This window comes from Antechinus flavipes, chromosome 2, assembly GCF_016432865.1.
Source record: "Antechinus flavipes isolate AdamAnt ecotype Samford, QLD, Australia chromosome 2, AdamAnt_v2, whole genome shotgun sequence".
Taxonomy (NCBI): domain Eukaryota; kingdom Metazoa; phylum Chordata; class Mammalia; order Dasyuromorphia; family Dasyuridae; genus Antechinus; species Antechinus flavipes.
The window spans coordinates 399175278-399196800 of NC_067399.1; the positions used below are offsets into that span (position 1 = coordinate 399175278).

General features: G+C 33.8%; 1 protein-coding gene across 2 annotated transcripts in view; it reads left to right on the top strand.

Annotated features, from left to right (window-relative positions):
* DCTN4 (dynactin subunit 4) overlaps positions 1 to 21523 on the top strand; it is a 51608-nt gene that overhangs the window by 15776 nt on the left and 14309 nt on the right. The window contains exons 3-7 of one of the 2 annotated variants that reach the window (XM_051978702.1): positions 2462 to 2640; positions 16849 to 16892; positions 19917 to 20024; positions 21016 to 21036; positions 21442 to 21515. In XM_051978702.1, the coding sequence (XP_051834662.1) occupies positions 2462 to 2640; positions 16849 to 16892; positions 19917 to 20024; positions 21016 to 21036; positions 21442 to 21515 (426 nt within the window). The remainder of the gene's footprint in view (positions 1 to 2461; positions 2641 to 16848; positions 16893 to 19916; positions 20025 to 21015; positions 21037 to 21441; positions 21516 to 21523) is intronic. The other variant, XM_051978703.1, reaches the window with a different exon arrangement.

The following is a 21523-nucleotide window of genomic DNA, read 5'->3' on the forward strand; positions in this document are numbered from 1 at the left end:
ATAAGGACATGCTCAACAGTCCCCTACCTAACTTCCAGGCTGCAGTTTGCCCTATTCATTCTCCCTTCACACTTTAACAAAAACATTTATAGCAGCTCTTTTTTATGGTGGCAAAAAATTAAAAATTAAGAGAATGGTCTTCAATTGGAGAATAGCTAAAAAAAGTTGTGATACATGATTGTGATAGAATATTGCTGTGCTATAAGAAATAATGAGCAGATTTTAAGAAAACCTGCAGATTTATCTGAACTGATGTAAAGTTAGCACATTTAGGTTGGAATGAAAGCTGACTGGACATAGAGGACATGAATCCAGATCTTTATTCTAATGCTTACTACTTTGTGACATCAGACAGATCACTTTATTTTCCAGGACTTCCACTTTCTTATCTGCAAAATGAAAGCATTGGGCTAATTCTCCTCTGAGGTCCCTTCAAGGTTTAGATCTATGATTCTGTGATCAAAACCCTGCAGTGGCTCCTTGATGTTTAGCCAGTAAAATCCTAAGGCTTTTTTCAAAGCCTAGTAATTTCCTACTTGGGTTTAAGGCTTTATGGCATTTTAAAAAATGGAACATAAAGATTTTGAACTGCATCCCAACAAGTAATGATAGCTCACATTTACCTAGCACTTGGCAGTTTACAAAGTGCTTTCTTCCAACTACCAAGTGAAATAGGTAGAGGATCCATAGGATTTTAGCAGGTTAAGGTGGGAACAGAGGAGTGATAACTGTTGTAGGATGGACTCTAGAAGCCAGTAAGTTTAATCCCTCATTTTACAGATGAGTAAAGTGATGCACGAAGAGATTAATTAAATAACTGGCCCAAAATCATATAGCTTGTAGCTTCCCTGGCAGGATTAGGACTCAGCTATTTTAGAATACCAGCACTTTTTTTTCACTATCCCAGCTGATTAGGAATGGGACACACACACGCCAAAACACTGAGACAAAAATCTGCACGGAAGACTATATGTAGTTCAGTGTGGCTGAGCAGGGCTTGTGTGGCAGTGGGTAGTATGAGGTACAGATGGAAAGGAGAAGTGAAGTAAGATTGTGGAGAGACCTTGAATCACTTTTGTTATCTCCTTAACTGTGGATGTTCTCCAGGCTGTACTAGACTACCTTTTCTCTCTACACTTTCTTGGTGACTTCATCAGCTTTCGTTGGTTTAATTATCACCTCTTTGTAGATGACTCAATGAATCTATGTGTCTAACTTTGATTTCTCTCCACAGTTTCAGTCTTGAATCACCTGCCTGTGTATTAGATATTGCAAACTAGATAATCCTAGATACATATCCAAAATAACCTATTATTTTTCTTTGCAAACCCAACAAACTATACTATTATCAAAAAAAAAAACACCATTCTTTCCATCTTTCAGGTTTGCAACCTTATTAACAGCAGCCCTTCTTTCTGTGTATCTAATTGGTTGCCAAATCTTTCCATTTCTATTTTAACCACATCTCTCACGTCTGATACCTTCTGTCTACTTATGTTGCCACTACTTTAGTTCAGGCCTTCATAATCTCTCACCTCAACTATTGAAATGATTTTCTGATTGGTCCACCTGCCTTAAATTTCTCCCATCTTACATCTATCTTACATACAGCTGATAATGATTTTCCTTTATGTAAATCTAACCATATCACTCCTCAGTTAATTCCAGTGGCTATTTATTGCCTCCAGGCTAAAATGTAAATTCCTCTGTTTAGCTTTTAAAACCTTTCACTGTCTGGCCCCAACCGACTTTCTAGTCTCATTATGCTTTATTCTCCTTCCTGTATCATAGTCCAACCAAACTGGCCTTTTCTCTGTTCTTCATTATAGTACTCCATCTCCCATGCCTATGATTTTACATGGTCTTTCTCCTATGTTTGGAATATATTTCCTCCTCATATTCACCTCATAGAATCCCTCATTTGTTTCAAAATGTATCTTAATCACTATCTTCTACAAAATGCCTTTCCTGTTTTCCCCAATTGCTAGTGATCTCTATCCCTAATTACCTTGTATTTATTTTATATATATACCAATATACATACACATTATGTTTACTCTTTAGAGGATAGCTATTTGTGAGTAAGCATTGTTTTCTTTTTTTTTTTTTTGTATTTATATCCCAAAGCCTAGTCTAATACATGAAACCCAAGTAGTACTTTATAAATTTTAAATTAAATCCTCCACATTTTCATTTTATAATGTCTTCTTTGTCCTTTGATACAGTGAACATACATTTCTTTGCAAAATTTCTCAGAACTTTCAAGTTATTTTATTACCTCTTATCTTACTCTTCCAGTATGAAAGTCCTTTTAACCTTTATGAAAATGAATGATAATTAGTAAATATGTAGGTCTCTTAAATCTGATTAGATTTGCTGTCACAAAGAACAAGGGACAACAGAAAAAATATTTTTGTAACAGCAAACTCCAGCCATATTTCTGTATTCTCTCTCTTAATAGATGTGCTAACTGTTTTGACTGTCCTGGCTGTATGCATACTCTTTCTACTCGAGCTACAAGTATTCCCACACAGCTTCCTGATGACCCAGCCAAGACCACCATGAAGAAAGCCTATTACTTGGCTTGTGGGTTTTGTCGTTGGACCTCTAGAGATGTGGGCATGGCAGACAAGTCTGTTGGTGAGTGAGACTAAGTTTAATATGAAATGTCAAGAAATATTATAAAACTTTCTTTGTCCAGCAAATAATGCCTGACTGGAAATAACTTTCTAAGTATTCTTAGTATTCTGAAATTTCTGAATTTATTCTGAAATAAATATTCTGAATATTATCATTATCTTAAATATGTTCAAACTAAGTTTTAGAACCACAGTATACAACTTGAGATCAAATAGTTTAACTACTAAATTTTTTTGAAGTGTTACGGAAATATTCTATATATATGTGTGTGTGTGTGTGTGTGTGTGTGTGTGTGTGTGTGTGTGTATAATATATATATATATACACGCATACATACATACATACATACATACACGGGTCCACAATACGCGCATAATATGTTGACTACCCTAGTTGAAATTAATATTGACTTAGGTAATGTTGTTCAGTCATTTTACAGGCATGTCTGATTTTTCATAAGACCATTTGGGATTTTCATGGCAAAGATACTGGAGTGGTTCATTGTTCCCTTCTCCAGCTCATGTTATAGATAAGGAAACTGAAGTAGCCAGAGTTAAGTGATTTGCTCAGAGTCATCGTTTATCCGCCATTCTAAAAGAAAACAGTGATATCAGGGAAGTGATGCCATGACATGCAAGTGAATTGGATTTAAATGGGGCTTACACCGCTAGTGAGTATCTGAGGTTAAATTTGAACTTAGTTCAGTCTTTATTCTAGGTCTAGCAGTCTATCTAGTACACCACCTAGTGGTCCAATATAGGTAAAATCTTCTTCAAATTCTTCAAAACAGTTGCACTTATGTGTATTCGATTTTTTTTTTTTAAATTGGTCCAGTCTCTAAGGTAAGTTTAATATTTGATTCTTTTGCATGGGTGTATTTGTGTGTTTAACAAGTTATTCTTCTATATGTACATCTATATGAATAGATAAATATAAGTTGTAAGCCTTAATTTTATTGTTTTAGAATAGAGAGAAGCTGAATTTTTCTAGAATCTGTTCCACATTTTTAATTAGTCTCATTTAACTTCAGAGTATTAAATTGATAGACAATTTGATTTTAGCAGATTCTTGAATTATTATTTCATGTAAGCATCATGTCTATACTACCTACACTAAGATCATTTATTCCTATTCTAATCATCTCTCTCCTTCCTTCATTTCTTTTTATGCTTTTGTTGTTCTCAACTACATGCTTTCAAATTATTCTCCTAGCTTTTTCAATGAATTTGGTACCTGGCTTTCACTCTTCCTCTCTGTTACATCCTATCCAGTTCAGTTATTGCCTAGCTTATTCTACTGTGCTTTCTACCTATCCATAAGCTCTTCCCTCATGTCTTTCAATTTTTCAATTAAAATTCTTTCTGATTTTTCATTTAACAGAAATCTTAAGCTATTAATCCCTTGCAACTATCTTAACTGCTTGTTGGTCCCCTCTTTTTTCTATTTCCTTTAGAACTGGTAGGGTCAAGAAAAGAAATAAGGATGTTACCTAGTTCTCACTGCCACTTGTAGATCATTTATTCACCATTATCCCTCAATGGCCTTTTCTCCTCCTCTTTCAAAAGTTCATTCTCTCCATTTATAAATTCCTCTGTTCCTTTATTGCTGTTATCTATCTACTTCTGGGTCATTCTCTCAGCTGTTTTAACGAATTTAACATCTGGCTTAGAATCTTCCTCTGAATTCTGTTTCCTGCCATTATCCTTAGAATAATATTGATAACCTCTTTAACAGCCTTATTTCTTAATTTATTATCCTCTAATTGCCTTTACCTGTACAAAATCTTTAACAAAATATTCTCTACACAATTAGGATCCTTGGTGAAGGTTTGAGAAGAGAACAGATAGCAGGTTTTTAAAATAATATTCCATAACAGACCATATCTTTACAGACATATAATTGATTGAAAACTGTAGAAAACATAAGCCAAAATGCTTGTCTATTTATTGACTTTAAAACACATTTGATTTGATAGAGCAAAATGCTTCGAGGTATTTCCTGTACATATGATTCAATCACACAAGAGTCCTTCCTTAAAAGATATAATAACAGAGATAGCTTTATTTGATAGCCCTCTGATTATTAATATTAAGTAAATCATAAGATAAACAGATTATTTTCACCATAAATTTTCTTCTGTCTTGAAAGATTTTCTACATATAAGTAGGTGGAAAAAGAGATTCCCAATAGATAATGTGGCCCTCCAGATGCTTTTGATTGTCGATATGCTGATTATATCAAGCCCTGGGTCAGAATCAATCCCCAGACAAGCTTATGAATCCCTCACATTCCTAATCATCCAAAGAGTTTGGCCTAAAATGGCAGTATAAAGCAGTTCAGTTAAACTCTCCCAACACTCCCCTCCAGACTAATTTAAAATAATACTTCAAATCAAATTTTGAAATAGCAGAGGCAAGAAAAGATCAGCCTGAGAAAACTTAGGAGATGTCTGTGACAGCAGTGTGGGTACCAGCCCAGAGCAGTCATGTTGGCAACATCAGCCTTGGAGGTAGTTACAACAGCAACAGCTTTAGGAGCCCTCAGCCCAGAGATGGTAAAGGGGTTGGAGAATTCATCAGAAATTACAGAAGATCTGGAGCTGACATTGGTTGCTGGACCAAACACTATTTGACAACTGTCTTGCCCATTTACAATTCTGGGTCATAATTCCAGGGTAGAGAAGAGTGCTGATGATCAGCCACAAGGGAGTAGGATCCCTGGTCACAGTTACAGGGCAGAGAGCACTAGTGCTTGCTGTTGGAGAGAAGTAAGGGTCCTTCCTGAATAAAGATCAAAGAGCAGATAAGGAGAGGAGTGACCACATTTCTCCCAGGATTACACCATCTTGGAAGCAATAAAAACTTGTAGATTCTCCAACTCTGAAAAGAGCAACACAAAAAAGCCTGATGTTTCCTCAGTCCTAAATAAGCAGAACTCAATTTTTTTTTTAAATAACTTTTTATTGACAGAACCCATACCAAGTTAATTTTTTACAGCATTATCCCTTGCACTCACTTCTGTTCCGATTTTTCCCTTCCCTCCCTCCACTCCCTCCCCCAGATGGCAAGCAGTCTTTTACATGTTAAATAGGCAGAACTCAATTTTAATATAAAATTTAAAGTCAAGAAGTAAATGAGAAAATGACCAAATAAAAAAAGAACCTGATCATAAAAATCTACAGTGGCAGGGAAAACCAAAAGACTTAGAAGACAACAACATGAAAACAATTACAAACAAAGCATTAAAAAGGGGAAAAAAATAATGCATATTGGACAGAAACCCAACAAAAATTCTTGGAAGTATTAGAGATAAAAATGATAGAGGAAAATTGGGAAAAGAAAGTCAAAAGAATAGAAAAATAAAATGTGAAATATTTCATTGGGACAAGAACTGACTAGCAAAATTGATTAAAGACAGATAATTTAAGAGTTATTAAAAAATCTGAAAACCATATCAAAAAAGAGTCTTGATATAATATTTCAAGGTATTATAAAGGAAAACTACCCCAATATTTTAAATCCAGAGAATAAAATAGAAATTGAGAGAATCTACAGATTACCTCCTGAAAGGGACACCAAAATGAAAACTCCCAGGAATATTATAACCAAATTCCAACTCTCTCACGTCAACTAGAAAATAGTGCAAGTAGCCATAAAAAAAAATTCAAATATTGTCAAGCCACATCAGAATCACACAGGATTTATTAGTTTCTTCCTTAAAAAAAACAGAGAATTTGGAATATAATACCAGCTAAGGAGCTAGGACTACAACCAGGAATAACCTTTCCAACAAAAATGCACATAATACATAGAGATCATATATGTGAGCCATTTATTTTGTGATGTTCTTTTAAAAGGGAGAAAGACATGCACTGGAAAAAGGGAGAAGGAAGAGGAAAAATGGAAAAAATTATTTTACATAAAAGAACTATAGAAGGAAGAGCTGTAGAGCAGGAAGAAGTGTGTGTGTGTGTGTATGTGTGTGTGTGTGTGTGTGTGTGTGTGTGTATGCACACTTCATTGGGTATAGAAATCTATCTTAAGAGGGAAGTATGAGGAAAAGGGGATAAGAAAGAGGAAGGGATAATAAAACAGAGGGCGGATTAATGGAGGCAATAGTAGAAAACAAAATAGATTTTGGAGAGAGGGGGAGAGAGAGAGAGAGAGAGAGAGAGAGAAATAAGCACCATAAGAAAAGTTTACAGCAGATTTCTCTGATAAAGGCTTCATTTTTCAAATAGAGAATTGAATCAAATTCCTAAAAATATAAGCCATTCTCCAGTTGATAGTGTAATGCTGGAGAAATTGAGCAAGATAGCAATTAGAGAACAATTTAATAATTTATTTAAAAGGAACAGATTTACTGGGATCAAATGGATCCATGATTTGGTCCCAGGGCTGAATGAGACTATCGGCTCAAAGAATCCAGCAATGAATGTCAGATACAAGATTCTTTTATAGGGTAACAAGAACAATGACATAATAGGGGAGGTACCTGGATAGGGATGACCTAATGGGGGGAGGCACCTAGGATGACATAATGGGAGGTTCTAGAGAGGCTCCTGATATTCTAATGGTGTCTAAAATGGATAAAGACCTTTATCCCATCAAACATTAAGAGGGAATAAGTATAGCCTAAGGTCTAAGATATAAGACCTTTATCCTATCAAACATTAAGAGGGAATGGTTATAACCTGAGGCAGAGTAACTGAATAGGACAATTAGGGAAACTGGGTCAGGACATTAAAAGGGAACTGTGGCACAACAATAGTCAAAGAATATAAACAGGCAGTAGAAGAAATCAAAGGTATCTGTAATCATATAAAAATGCTATAAATCATTATTGATTAGATAAATGCAAATTAAAACAATATTACACTTATCAGATTGACAAACAATAGAAAAAATTAGTGACGTGTTGGAGAGGATATGGAAAAATAGATATATTAATGCAATATTGGGAGAGTTGTGAACTGGTCCAATTTTTGAGGTTGGGAAGGGACCCCAAAAGTTTGGGCTGAATTCCAAAAGAAAATAGCAAAGTCCTAAGAGAGAGGAGACCTCTTTATCCAGCTTTCTATCATTGACATGCTAATTCTGTGGCCCAGAGGAGTGGTCTCTGGAATTTGGTTATCATTGACCAACAGATTATCAGTCTGACAGTCAGCAATGAACTGAGGAGTAACTGTGGAACTTGGTTCCTACTGACAAGATTATCATTCAGCAATGAATTGAGGAGTGGTCTATTGAAAAGCAGATTGGTTGTGGGAGTTTCCTGAGGCAGACTCCAAAACCAGAAGATTTAGGATTTACTGACTTATTGTTACAACAGAAGCTCCCCTAAAATCAGGAGACTACAAAAATCATTGCTGTATTACATCATATCCATTCTGAAGAACAAAACTGTCTAAGAGGCTAAAAACTTGTGCATATCCTTTGATCCAGCCAAACATTACCAGGTGTGTATCTGAAAGAGACTTTTTTTTAAAAAAAAGAAAAGGACCTATATGTACAAAAATATTTATGGCAACTCTGTGGTTGCAGAGAATTGGAAATCGAAGGGATGCCCTCAATTGGTGAATGACTCAACAAATTGCTTCACATGATTGTGTTGTAAGAAATGATGAGCAGGGTGATTTCAGAGATATCTGGGAAGGCATGTATAAACTGATGCAAAATAAAGTGAGCAGAACCCAAAGAACATTGTACCCAGTAACAGCAGTATTGTGAGGATAATCAACTGAAAGACCTAGCTACTCTTGATTAATACAATGATCCAAGAGAATTGCAAAGGACTCATGATAAAAAAGAACTCATTACTTTCTACCTCCAGAGAGATTAGTGATGAACTATAGTAAAGTATAATTTTTTCACTTTCTTTTTCTTTTTTTGGTGATATGGCTAATAAGAAATTGTTTTCCGTGACTTTGCATGGGTATAATTGATTTATTGCTTACCTTCTCAATGAGTGCAAGAAAAACTGCAAGAAAGAAAAGAATTTGGAACACAAAAGATTTTTAAATGCTAAAAATAATATCTTTTTAGAAATTTAAAAAGACTTAATGATGCACACAGGACAAACTTAGATGAAGAATACTTGTTGTGTAGACTCTGAACAGATATCTTAGAGATCTTGTCTTTTGGAAGATGTTCCATGGACAACAAGTCAGATGTTCAGCAGTCAGTATCTTGTATTCAAAACAGGCAGAAGAAAGCAGACTAGATTGTCCCTAGGATTTTAAAGTATCATAATTAATTTATTAATACATTTAATATTTTAATGTCTCTTCCCCTCCCCCCCGGAACAAAGTCTTTCTGGTTTTTGTTTTTTCAAACAGTGATGTGACAGTAAGTCAAGGAATGAATGCCCTCGTCTGTAACCAGTTATAGATACAGGTAACCAAACTCATTGGAATGGCACAGGCTTGGCAGGAGAGAGGCAGTTTATCCACAAATCATGTGAAGAATTGCTGGAGGATGATGAATTTAAATCTCATTCAATTTGAAGTATATTCCTATGATCCCAGAGACATATGACTAGAGAAGGAGATAGCTCAGTCATGTAGCAGCATTGATGTATAACTGATAGATAACCTATATGTTTGATTGCTATCCTTGCAAAATCAGGAGATCTAGAGGAAGATCCTCGCAATGTCAGGTAGACATCACTATGAAAGACTAAGGAAAAATATGAATGGGGTCCCACAGGATAAGAAGATGTAGATGAATTGTGATTTGTACCATTATAAGGAATATGCACATCAATGTTTTGGAGTCCAGCTCCAGTGAATACTGAGAGTGAATGAATATCTGAGGCCAGGGGGAAGATATGCTTTGCAATCTCTATTTATTAATCTTAGTGCCAGGGTTTAAATACCTTTTAGACTAGTGCTACATTTTTACTAGCTACCTTCAGATGACATCATATACCTTCCAGGGTTTATGTACAATACATTCTTTGACAGTATCCACCTTAACTATCAATACCAAAGTACTTATCAACACAGAATTATAAATAGCAAAGTTGTAATGCTCATCCATACCAACAGAATAATTGTGAGTTTTTCAATATCAAAGTATTTGTCTAAACAGAGTAGTCAATAGCAGAAATTATCATTCTAATATATTTATCTCAAGTATATCTTTAATTCATTGTTAAGGGGTAAATAGATGCCTTGTTTCTGCTACAGGTTTCTCCAGCAAGATGATCCTAAATTTATCAAGTATGTCTTTTTTAAAGTATCATCAAATTAGCCTTTAAAATAAACCTCTAAAAATACAAAACAAGGTTTTACAAATCTTAACCAAATAAGACATAACCAAATAATTAACAAATGACTGACAAGCAAAGATAAAAGCTTGGTTCAATTCCTTCTTTGAAATCTACATAGTACTTTGGATATAGTTTCTTTCATCCTCATCCTTTCTTCATTGGTTCTTGTCTTTTTTTCTTCCCTCTTTGCCTTCTCTTCTTCCCTCCTTTCCTTTTCTTCCAGGGTTCTTCCTTTCCTTTTCATTGCAATTATAAATAGTATGTTTACAATGTTAATTCTTTGGATTTTATTTTACATGTCTTTGCATAAGTGTTTCCATATTGCCATGTATCCTTAATATTTTTCTGGTTGATAAGGCAGTATATTTTATTAATTAACAGGTCCTGATTTAATTAGCCATTTTCTAGTTGTTAGACATACAGTCTGTTTCTTGTTCTTTGTTACCATAAATAGAGCATCTATGAATATTTTTTCTTTATACAAGTATTTTTTCTAAGGATATTTCAGTTTCTTTTGATTCTTGGTGATGATATATAGAAATGCAGATGATTTATCTGCTACTTGATTTCTTTTTATGATATTTTTAGAGTAGAAATCAGACAATAAAATCTGTGGTTCATAAAGTACAATCAGTTTTGTGACTCACTACATATTTACACATTACTCTACAATCTTTGCATCAGTCTGCAGACCCACCAGCAGTGTAGCAGAGTATCTGTTTCCCTAGCTCTACCAACATTGGATTATAGATGGGGTTTTTTGCCATTTCTATTGGATGAAAGATGGCTTCTTATATTTACCTTGATTTGCAATTCTCATTATTTGGGGGTTTGAGACCTTTTTTTTCATATGAGGATTAATGGTTTCTATTTCTTCCTTTTGTAAACTGATCTGTTTCTATCCTTTGAACATTGCTTCACAAAAGATATATGTGTAATTTATCTTTTCTATATGTTTCAGTTCTTTATAGATTTGGGATGCCAAACTTTTACCTCATTAGTTATTGCAGATCTTCATTATACACTTCAACAACAATACTATATGATGATCAATCTGATGGACATGGCTCTCTTCAACCATTAGATGAACCAAATCAGTTCCAGTTGTTCAATAATGAAGAGAACCAGCTACACCCAGCAAAAGAACTATGGGAAATGAGTATGGACCACAACATAGCATTTCCATTCCTTCTGTTATTGTCCACTTGCATTTTTGTTTTCCTTTTCAGGTTATTTTTACCTTATTTCTAAATCCGATTTTTCTTGTGCAGCAAGATAACTGTATAAATATGAATACATAAATTGCATTTAGCATATACTTTTAACATATTTAACATGTATTGGACTACCTGTCATCTAGGGGAAGAGTTGGAAGGAAGGAGGGGAAAAGTTGGAACAGAAGGTTTTGCAAGGATAAATGTTGAAAAATTGCTCATGCATATGTCTTGTAAGTAAAAAGCTATAATAAAAAAAAGGAAAAAAATTATTGTAGATCTTTTCTTTTAGTTTTAAAGGTACTGAGGCAGCTAAATGGTGCACTGGATAGAGCACTGGCCCTGAAATCAGGAGGATCTGAGTTCAAATTTGGCCTCAGACACTTAACACTCACTAACTGTATGACCCTAGGCAAGTCATTTAATCCCACTTGCCTCACCAAAAAAAAAAAAAAATTCGGTCAATTGTGTTTTTTTTAATTAAAGCTTTTTATTTTTCGAAGCATATGCGTGGACAATTCTTTAACATTAGCCCTTTGCAAAACCTTGTGTTCCAGTTTTTCCCCCCTTCCCCCAGATGACAAGTAGTACAATACATGTTAAACTGTAATGCCAGAGAAACTGAGGCAAGATAAGATTAAAGAGTTCAGTTCTCACAGTCCTCTCTCTGGATATAAATGGCTCTCTACATCACAAGATCATTGGAACTTACCACATCCATCAAAATTGATCATTGTATATAATCTTGTTGTTGCCATGTATAATGATCCTAGTTCTGCTCATTTCACTTAGCATCAGTTCATGTAAGTCTCTCCAGGCCTCTCTGAAATCATCTTGCTGGTCCTTTCTTACAGAACAATAATATTCCATAACATTCATATACCACAATTTATTCAGCTATTCTCCAATTGATGGGCATCCACTCAATTTCCAGTTTCTAGCCACTACAAAGAGGGCTGCCACAAACATTCTTGCACATACAGATCCCTTTCCTTTCTTTAAGATCTCTTTGGGATATAAGCCCAGTAGTAGCACTGTTGGATCAAAAAGTATGCACAGTTTGATAACTTTTTTGAGCATAGTTCCAAATTGCTCTCCAAAATGGTTCACAGTTCCACCAACAATGTATTAGTTGTCTTCCCACATCCCCTCCAACATTCATCATTATTTTTCTTGTCATCTTAGCCAATTTGAGAGGTGCTTAGTGGTATCTCAGAGTTGTCTTAATTTGCATTTCTCTAATCAATAGTGATTTAGAGCACCTTTTTATAGGACTAGAAATAGTTTCAATTTCTACACCTGAAAATTGTTCATATCTTTTGACCATTTATCAATTAGAGAATGGCTTGAATTAAAAAAGAGATAGTTTTTATTTTTATTTTTTTTAATTAAAGCTTTTTATTTAAAAAACATATGCATAGGTAATTTTTCCAACATTGACTCTTAAAAAAACCTTTTGTTACAAATTTTCCCCTCCTCCCCATCCTTCCCCTAGCTGGCAGGAGTCCTAATACTTGTTAAATATGTTAAAATACATGTTAAAACCAACATATGTATACATATTTATACAGTATCTTGCTGCACAAGAAAAATCAAGAAGAAAAATTGAGAAAGAAAACAAAATGCCAGCAAATAATAACAGAGAGAGTAAGAATGCTGTGTTATGTACCATACTCTATTCCCACGGTTCTCTCTCTGAGTATAGATGGCTCATTTCATCACTTAACAAGTGGAAGTGGTTTGAATCAAAAGAGATGGTTTTTAAAATACTGGTTTTGGATGTGCAAAATTCTTTTATTTTTTTTCATAATCAAAGCCATGATTTTTGTCTCATATAATTCATTTGGTTAAAATTCTACCCATTCTGTAGTTGAAAACATAATTCATTTTTATTTCATATTTTTAATAATTTTTTTACATTTAAATAAGTAATCTGATTAGAATCTATTGTCTAGTGTATATTGTGATTCTAAATAGCTATCCAGTGTTTCCAGCAGTTGTTATCTAATGAGATATTGTTTTTTCTTGAAGCACTAATCTTTTATATTTATTAATTTCTGTTTCTTCATTCTTTACTCTCTTCCATTAATATATTGCCTTATTTTTCCAGTATCAGTTTTATAATAATTATTTTATAATATGTTGTATTACATTTGATAGTGATAGTCTCCACTTGGCTAATTTTCCTTTTCATTATTTTTCATATTCTTGTCCATTTATCTATCCACCTCCTATTTTCTTTTGATTTTATTTAATTCTATAAAATAGCCTATTATTTTGTTGATTGATATTACATTAAATATGTAAACTTTGCAAGTATTTAGATTTTTGTATTTTCTGTACTTTCCATGAAGAGAAGATATCTCTCCATTTGTTGGGTTCTTTCTTGATTTCTATCCAAATAATTTTGAAACCATCTTTTTTTTAGGTGTCTTGCATATATTGATAAGTTAATTCCTAAATATTGGATACATTTTGTTGTTATCATATATACTACTCCTCTATCAGTTTCTCTTCATTCTTGGTGCTGACATTTAGAAATTCAGGGATTTCTTTTATTTTGGAGGTTATCTTATATCAAAGCACCCTAGAAAATATATTCATCAGTGATTATTGCACCTATCACCAGATTTGTACCGGAAATGAACAATAAGAACTAGCTACCATGCCTTTGAAAACTGCAGAAGCCTTTCATGACCTCTCCTCCTCTGGAAGCTTTTTATTCCTAAAGGAAAGGAACAACTTTTCAGAATTGAAGTACTTAATTAGCTCCCAGATATGAGCAGATTGCAACATAATAAAAACAAGGAATTACATAAAGAAAAGTGTAAAGATTATTATCAAATTGTTGTGTAATCAGTATTAGGAAGGGGCAGGATAGAGCTTGTCCAAGAATAAAGGTAGTTATATTATTTACAAGATATATGCATGGGTAATTTTTCAGCATTGACAATTGCAAAACCTTTTGTTCCAATTTTTCCTCTCCTTCCCCCCACTCCCTCCCCTAGATGTGAGGTAGAATAATACATGTTAAATATGTTAAAGTATATGTTAAATACAATATATATATATACATGTCCAAACAGTTATTTTGATGCACAAGAAGAATCGGACTTTGAAACAGTGTACAATTCACCTGTGAAGGAAATCAAAAATGCAGGCAGACAAAAATAGTGGGATTGGGAATTCTATGTAGTGGTTCACACTCATTTCTAAAGGAAAGGTTTCTTAAGAATTAAATTGTAGGGGGTATAAGTTTGGGTTTAATCTAAGATGTATTTGATCTAAGCAATTCGTTTTCATCCCCTGAATGTAAAAGAGATTGAAGCTAGGGAGTTGCCTGCAGATTTCCCTGAAGCAAACTCTAAAAACAAATAAAAGATCCTTCCATCTGCTGGTGCCTCTGCTCTTGGCAACAAGAAAAGTTGAGATGGAAAAGGCTCACTTCATCTGGAGACCCAGGATTATATTGAAGTCCTGAGAGAAATTGAAGGCCATGACTTAAAACCAATCCAACAGAAACTCAGAAAACATGGGGAACTGAAACTTCCTAATTAATGACTCCCCATCTAATGATCCCAAGAACATGAATTAGGCTTTGCTATTGTTGTAACTGATTGGTACCTCTTTGACCAGAAGTTTGAATTATTAAATCCAAAGCCAGCTCTAGATTTGACTCTCCTAGCAAAAGAATTCCCAGGTGTTGTATGTTTCCTCCCTTTCCCAGATGTTACCAAAGGAAGGCCAATAAGGAAAGAGAGAGAAAAAAATATATTTAAAAAAAAAAAAGAAAGAAAGAAAGAAAGAAATATACAACCAGAAGGAAAAAGTGGGCTGATTACATTTGGTAGCTGATGGCTCAGTGAATAGAATGCTGGGTTTAGAGTGAGGAAGATCTGAATTCAAACCTGTTCTTTGCCACTTGCTAGACGTGTGATCTTGGGAAGTCACTTAACTGCTTCCTGCTTTGGTTTCCTTATCAATAAAATGGAGATGATAATGGTACCTACCTCATAGGGTTATTGTGAGGATCAAATGAGATAATATTTATAAAGTACTTACTTCAGTGCCTGGCACATAGTAAACAACATATAAATATTAGTTGCTTTTGTTGTTGTTGTTGTAAGCCAATGATAACTGATGGTATTCATTGGTATTTATATAATGACAAGAGATCTTGAATATGGAACCTGTGAAGTGAACTTGTGGGAAGACAGATAAAAGGATAGGATGAGTAGGTGGTGGCTTCCTTTTTTAGAGTGATACCCATATGGAAGAAATCACCCATCCACTGGAGTGTTGGAATTATGAAACAGTACAATCTCCAAAAAGAGCCTGTTTTCAGCAAATATTATTTCTCTACTGTTTTATCTTCTCTGTTTTTTTTCTTTTTTTAAGCTTGTTATACTTTTTGATGTCTTTCTGCTCTCTGAAAGTAGTTCAGTCAGTTAAGATGTATATGAATGAACAATAGGCAATATAGGGAGATGACAAATATATAAAGAGTTTGTGCTACTTTCTGTCACATCACCTCTGACATAACACCTTGGCAAGAATAATTCACTTGGAGCAGCTCTTAAGGATGAAGATCAATTTTGTTTTGCCTTTATAGTTCTGGTATCTTGAGAATCTCTGAAACAACTATACTTCAGTTAAAACAATCTGCTTGTCAAGAAGCAAGCCCATTAAGTTGGTAATATGTGAAACAAAAGAAAACTTGGAAATAAGAAAATGATGCTTCTCTATGATGTTAGATTTTTTTAAAGAGCTATAGCAAAACAAACAGAATTTTTAGTAATAGATACTCTACATGAGTATATGTTTATGTGTATGTATACATGTATACAAATATATTTAAAAGTAAGAAAACTTTAATGCACAATTGAAACATTAGAATAATACAGAGAGTTAGGCTGCCTGTAAGTGTGGATATGTATAATATACTTATCAAAATATAGTTTGTTTAAAATTTTGAAATTTTAGCCATTATTTTGTCTGTTTGATTGATGGGTTTGAGATGATTATAATTGCAATTAAAAATAAGGTGGTCTCTTTCTGTTATTGTTTACTTGCATTTTTGTTTTCCCTCTCAGGTTTTTTTACCTTCTTTCTGGATCCGATCTTTCTTGAGCAGCAAGATAACTGTATAAATATATATACATATGTTGTGTTTAACATATACTTTAACATATTTAATGTGTATTGGACTACTTGCCATCTAGGGGAGGGAGTGGGGAAAAGGAGGAGAAAAGTTGGAACAGAAGATTTTGCAAAGGTCTATGTTAAAAAACTATCCATGCATATGTTTTGTAAATAAAAAGCTATTAGAGAAAAAAAAAAAAAAGGTGGTGGTTTTTTAAATAGAAGCCAGGAGAAACAATTAGATAAAATACTTGGATTTTTAAAATATTATTTTAACTAAATCATTTCTCCTGGGTCACATGTAGCTTTTTTTATTGAGTCAAAAAGAAATAAACTTCCAAGAGAACTCAACCTCTTAGAAAAATTAGCTTCTAAAAAATTGTGGGAAAGTATTATAACTCTAGTTTTTAAAAATATGCCTTATTAATTTTAGAAAACATGAAGATAAAAAGCATATTTTGTTCACGTTTGTCATGGAAAAACGTTTATCCTCTTTTCAAACTGATTTTGATGCTAGTTGTACAGAAACTGATTTTAGTACTTCTTAAGGTCTTATGTGAGACTCCATTTTGTTTTGCAGCCAGTGGTGGATGGCAAGAACCTGAAAATCCTCACACACAAAGGGTAAGTAAAGAAATAGAAGAAAGGAAAATAAGATAGACAAATGAAAGTGTTTTAGTTAGATTAGTCTGGGAAACTTGAAACTGACTTTTGCTTTGGAGATAATTGCAATCAATCAATCAAGATTTCTTAATAAGCATTTTCTATGTACAATTGTATTTTTAATTGAAAAGCTTATCTGTTTTTTTCCTAATTGAATTCAGGAGAAAAAAATTTAGTTTAATTGAACCTCTTCAGTCTATAAAAATTTAAAACACATATGATAACTATACCATTTTTTTAAGGACTATCCCATGAGAAAAGAATGAGACTTGTTTTACTTCATTGGCTCCAGAGAGCAGAACTTAAAGTAACAAGTAGAAGTCACAAGGCCAATTTTGATCAATATAAGGGAAAGCTTCCTAATAATGAAAGTTGTCCAAAAAATGCAATGGGATGCTTTTGAGAGTGAGTTTCTCTTCACTGGAGGTTTTCAATTAGAGAGGTTGAAACTCTCTTGTCAGGGATGTTATAAAGTCTAGTACCGAGTTGTATTGAAGTTGTATAGATTATGTCTTGCCTGAAATTCTATGGTTCTATAGTTTTATTATTTTATTGCCTTATGGACATAGCCCTTCAAATATAAAAGATGAAATCCAAGAAAAAAATTTAAGCCCTTTGTAGTAATGTCTTAAATATTTAAATGTCTTACCTGTGTTGGAGTGTTATAAAATGTTTAGGGCTGCTCAGAATGCTGTAGTGGGAAAACCCTGGGTATAAAATTAGAGAATCTTTTCGTGATCTTAGATAAGACTCATCTTTAAAATGAAGGGATTAGTCTAGATGACTTTTGGGTTCCAATTGTGCTCTAGATCTCTGGATCTAGAATTAATATCCCTGACATTAAGAATGTCTTTTTCAAAGTATTTTCCTTCCAAAAGTAATTTAGCACTAATATTTCATCAGTTTATGAGTTGTCTTTGTTTTGTTGTTTGTTTTGGCTTAGCAATGGTTAAATTAAATGGTTTGACTTAAAGCTATCACCTATCATCAGAAATAAGTTCATGACCAAATAAGAAATAGAGACATTTCTGGGAGGCAAAATGGGTGTTTAATTGCATAACATAAAAGAGTTTTTGAACAAATAAAAAGCCATTTCAGCTAAAATTAGAAGAAAAACAGTAAGCTGCCCCCCCCCCCAAAAAAAAAATCTTTTCAGGAAGTTTCTGTGATTAAGATCGCATGTCTTAAATATATAGATTTAAATGACCCAAATTTCTTTCTTTTTTTTTTTTTTAAATAACTTTTATTGATAGAACTCATGCCAGGGTAATTTTTTACAACATTATCCCTTGCATTCACTTCTGTTCCGATTTTTCCCCTCCCTCCCTCCACCCCTTCCCCCAGATGGCAAGCAATCCTTTACATGTTGAATAGGTTACAGTATATCCTGGATACAATATACGTGTGCAGAACCGAACAGTTTTCTTGTTGCACAAGGAGAATTGAATTCAGAAGGTATAAATAACCCGGGAAGAAAAACAAAAATGCAAGCAGTTTATATTCATCTCCCAGTGTTCTTTCTTTGGGTGTAGCTGCTTCTGCCCATCTTTGATCAATTGAAACTAAATTAGCTCTCTTTATCAAAGAGATCCACTTCCATCAGAATACATCCTCAAACAGTATCATGGTTGAGGTATATAATGATCTCCTGGTTCTGCTCATTTCACTTAGCATCAGTTCATGTAAGTCTCACCAGTCCTCTCTGTATTCATCCTGCTGGTCATTCCTTACAGAACAATAATACTCCATAACGTTCATATACCACAATTTACTCAACCATTCTCCAATTGATGGGCATCCATTCATTTTCCAGCTTCTCGCCACTACAAACAGGGCTGCCACACACATTTTGGCACATACAGGTCCCTTTCCCTTCTTTAGTATCTCTTTGGGGTATAAGCCCAGTAGAAACACTGCTGGATCAAAGGGTATGCACAGTTTGATAACTTTTTGAGCATAGTTCCAAATTGCTCTCCAGAATGGCTGGATGTGTTCACATTTCCCACCAACAATGTATCCGTGTCCCTGTTTTCCCACATCCCCTCCAACATTCCACATTATCTTTCCCTGTCACTCTAGCCAATCTGACAGGTGTGTAGTGGTATCTCAGAGTTGTCTTAATTTACATTTCTCTGATTAATAATGATTTGGAGCATATTTTCATATGTCTATAAATAGTTTCAATTTCTTGTCTGAGAATTGTCTGTTCATATCCTTTGACCATTTATCAATTGGAGAATAAATGACCCAAATTTCTAAGAAAAAGAGCTATTCCCCAATTGATAAATGGTCAAAGGATATGAATAGGCAATTTTTGGAGGAAGAAATCAGCTTCTAATAATCATGTGAAAAATGTTCTAAAATCACTACTAATTAGAGAAATGAAGATCAAAATAACTATGAAATGGCAAATGCTGGAGAGGATGTGGGGAAATAGGTATAATAATGCACTGATAGGGGAATCTGTGTTCAGCCATTCTAGTGAACAATCTGAAACTATGCCAAAAGATCTCTAAAATATACCCTTTGACTCAGCAATACCACTACTAGATCTGTCACAAAGAGATCAAAGGAAAGAGAAAGAGACCTATTAATACAAAAAATATAGAAATTTATTTTGCATGATCTCATAAAATTTAGTTAGAAATAATTACCTTTTTTGCCTTAGAAGCAAAAATAATCTAATGAAAAATTAAGAGCAGAAATTTGAATAGCTAAAGGTAGAAAAATTAACATAATGTGGAGTGTATTTTTACTAATAATCTTGATATTTTCTTATCTGCTTATGATAAAATTTAGTACTTCAGTCCAAAAAAATAAGCTTAATTATGAAAAGGAACACTGGGAAAGGAATAAAATCTAATATAGTAGTTAGTACAGTGTTAAAATTATGAATTTAGGAATTTAGAAATGTTGGTTGGTATGATTGGGAAACTGCTATTTTATTTATCAATGCTTGAGTAGTTGATCATTGATTTCCTGCAGATGAACAAACTGGTTGAATATTACCAGCAACTGGCTCAGAAGGAGAAAGTAGAACGAGATCGTAAAAAGCTGGCCCGGCGTCGAAACTACATGCCACTGGCATTTTCAGTGAGTTTTTTGGTACCTACAGAACTTTGTGATTCATTGATCAGGAATTGTAGTGCCTGTGAAGAGATTCTGTAAAGAAGAGTATCCAGATAGGGTTTCATGTAAAGAGTTTTCATGTCCTTCATTTTAAAACCAGTAATTTTGGATGACTCCTTTTCATATCTCCCAGTTCTGCGGCTTTTTATTATCTTAATTAGTTTCTGAGAGAAACTTATGATCTGCCCCATTCATTATTTCCTTCTCAGTAGTAAATGTTTAACTTCATTCATATAATCTTTAACTCACAGTTATCCTTCAGATAACTGTAGCTTCTCAGCTCTAACATCATCAAAAATCTTTTTATAATTTCCCAATTTCTTAATTTCTGGAACATTGTCTTTACACAGTGAAGGTCAGGTGGGAGAACAGTCAGTTAAAAGGGCAGAGTTTTCAAAAACTGAATTGTAGTCTTTTTTTTTTTTCTTTATCATTTTATCTGGTGAGAAATTGTCTCTTGACCAGTGAGAATCAAATAGGATTTGGTGTTGTCATTGCTATGGTGAAACTTAAATTTTCTGACAGGGAGCTCCTATTTCCAGGATTATAGTATATTGCTATCCTGATAAAGGCATGTAAGGAATTCATATCAGAATTAGAAAGTACTTCATCCCACTGAAAATTTAAGAAGGCTGGATAATTCATTAAATATGTTTTGATTGGAATGGTGAATGCTATTTTTGTCTATTTTCCATAGCATCAATCAGCTATTATAATTTGCTGAGGATCCACAATTATAGATTCCTTGCCAAAACCTTAAATAGATAATCTTTGTGAATTGATCTGGGTAAAGAAGTCATTTTTGAAACCAAACATAGACCTTAAAAAATTTAATACACTTGTTATTTTTCCAACTTTGCTATGTGATCTGCTTACTCTATGAGTTTGCTTTTGTCTTATTGCTACATTTTTTTGTCTCTGTTGCATCCTACTGCTATTTGGGGGCTCTCCACAGCAACACACTATTCATGTAGTGGTAAGTGCATTTTCGTGGTTTTTTTGCTGGTAATAAAGCTCTTGAAAAAGGGCTTTTGAAAAAGACCCTAGATCACTTGGGTTCTAGTTGGTCACTAGATCATGTGTCACAAAATCTTATACTTCTCATGTCTTAGAAGTATCTAGACTAGTAGAAAAGCTAGAATTAAATTCACTTTCACAATGCTGGAATAGTTTTAGTACTTATAGATAGATACTTTTTTAAACTAGAAAAAAATAGCTTTATAGGGAAAGAGTACATTTCATTTCATTAAGGTGAGCTTCTTTAGTTTGCTTTCCTTTGCTTAGTTTTTACACTTCTCACACTTTCTCAAAAATAATTCTTTCTTTTGATAATTAGGACAGACTGAAAATAAATATCTTAATGAAACTTTCTCTCATCTAGGACAAATATGGTCTTGGAACCAGACTTCAGAGACCACGAGCTGGAGCTCCTATCAGTACCCTTGCAGGACTTTCGTAAGTTT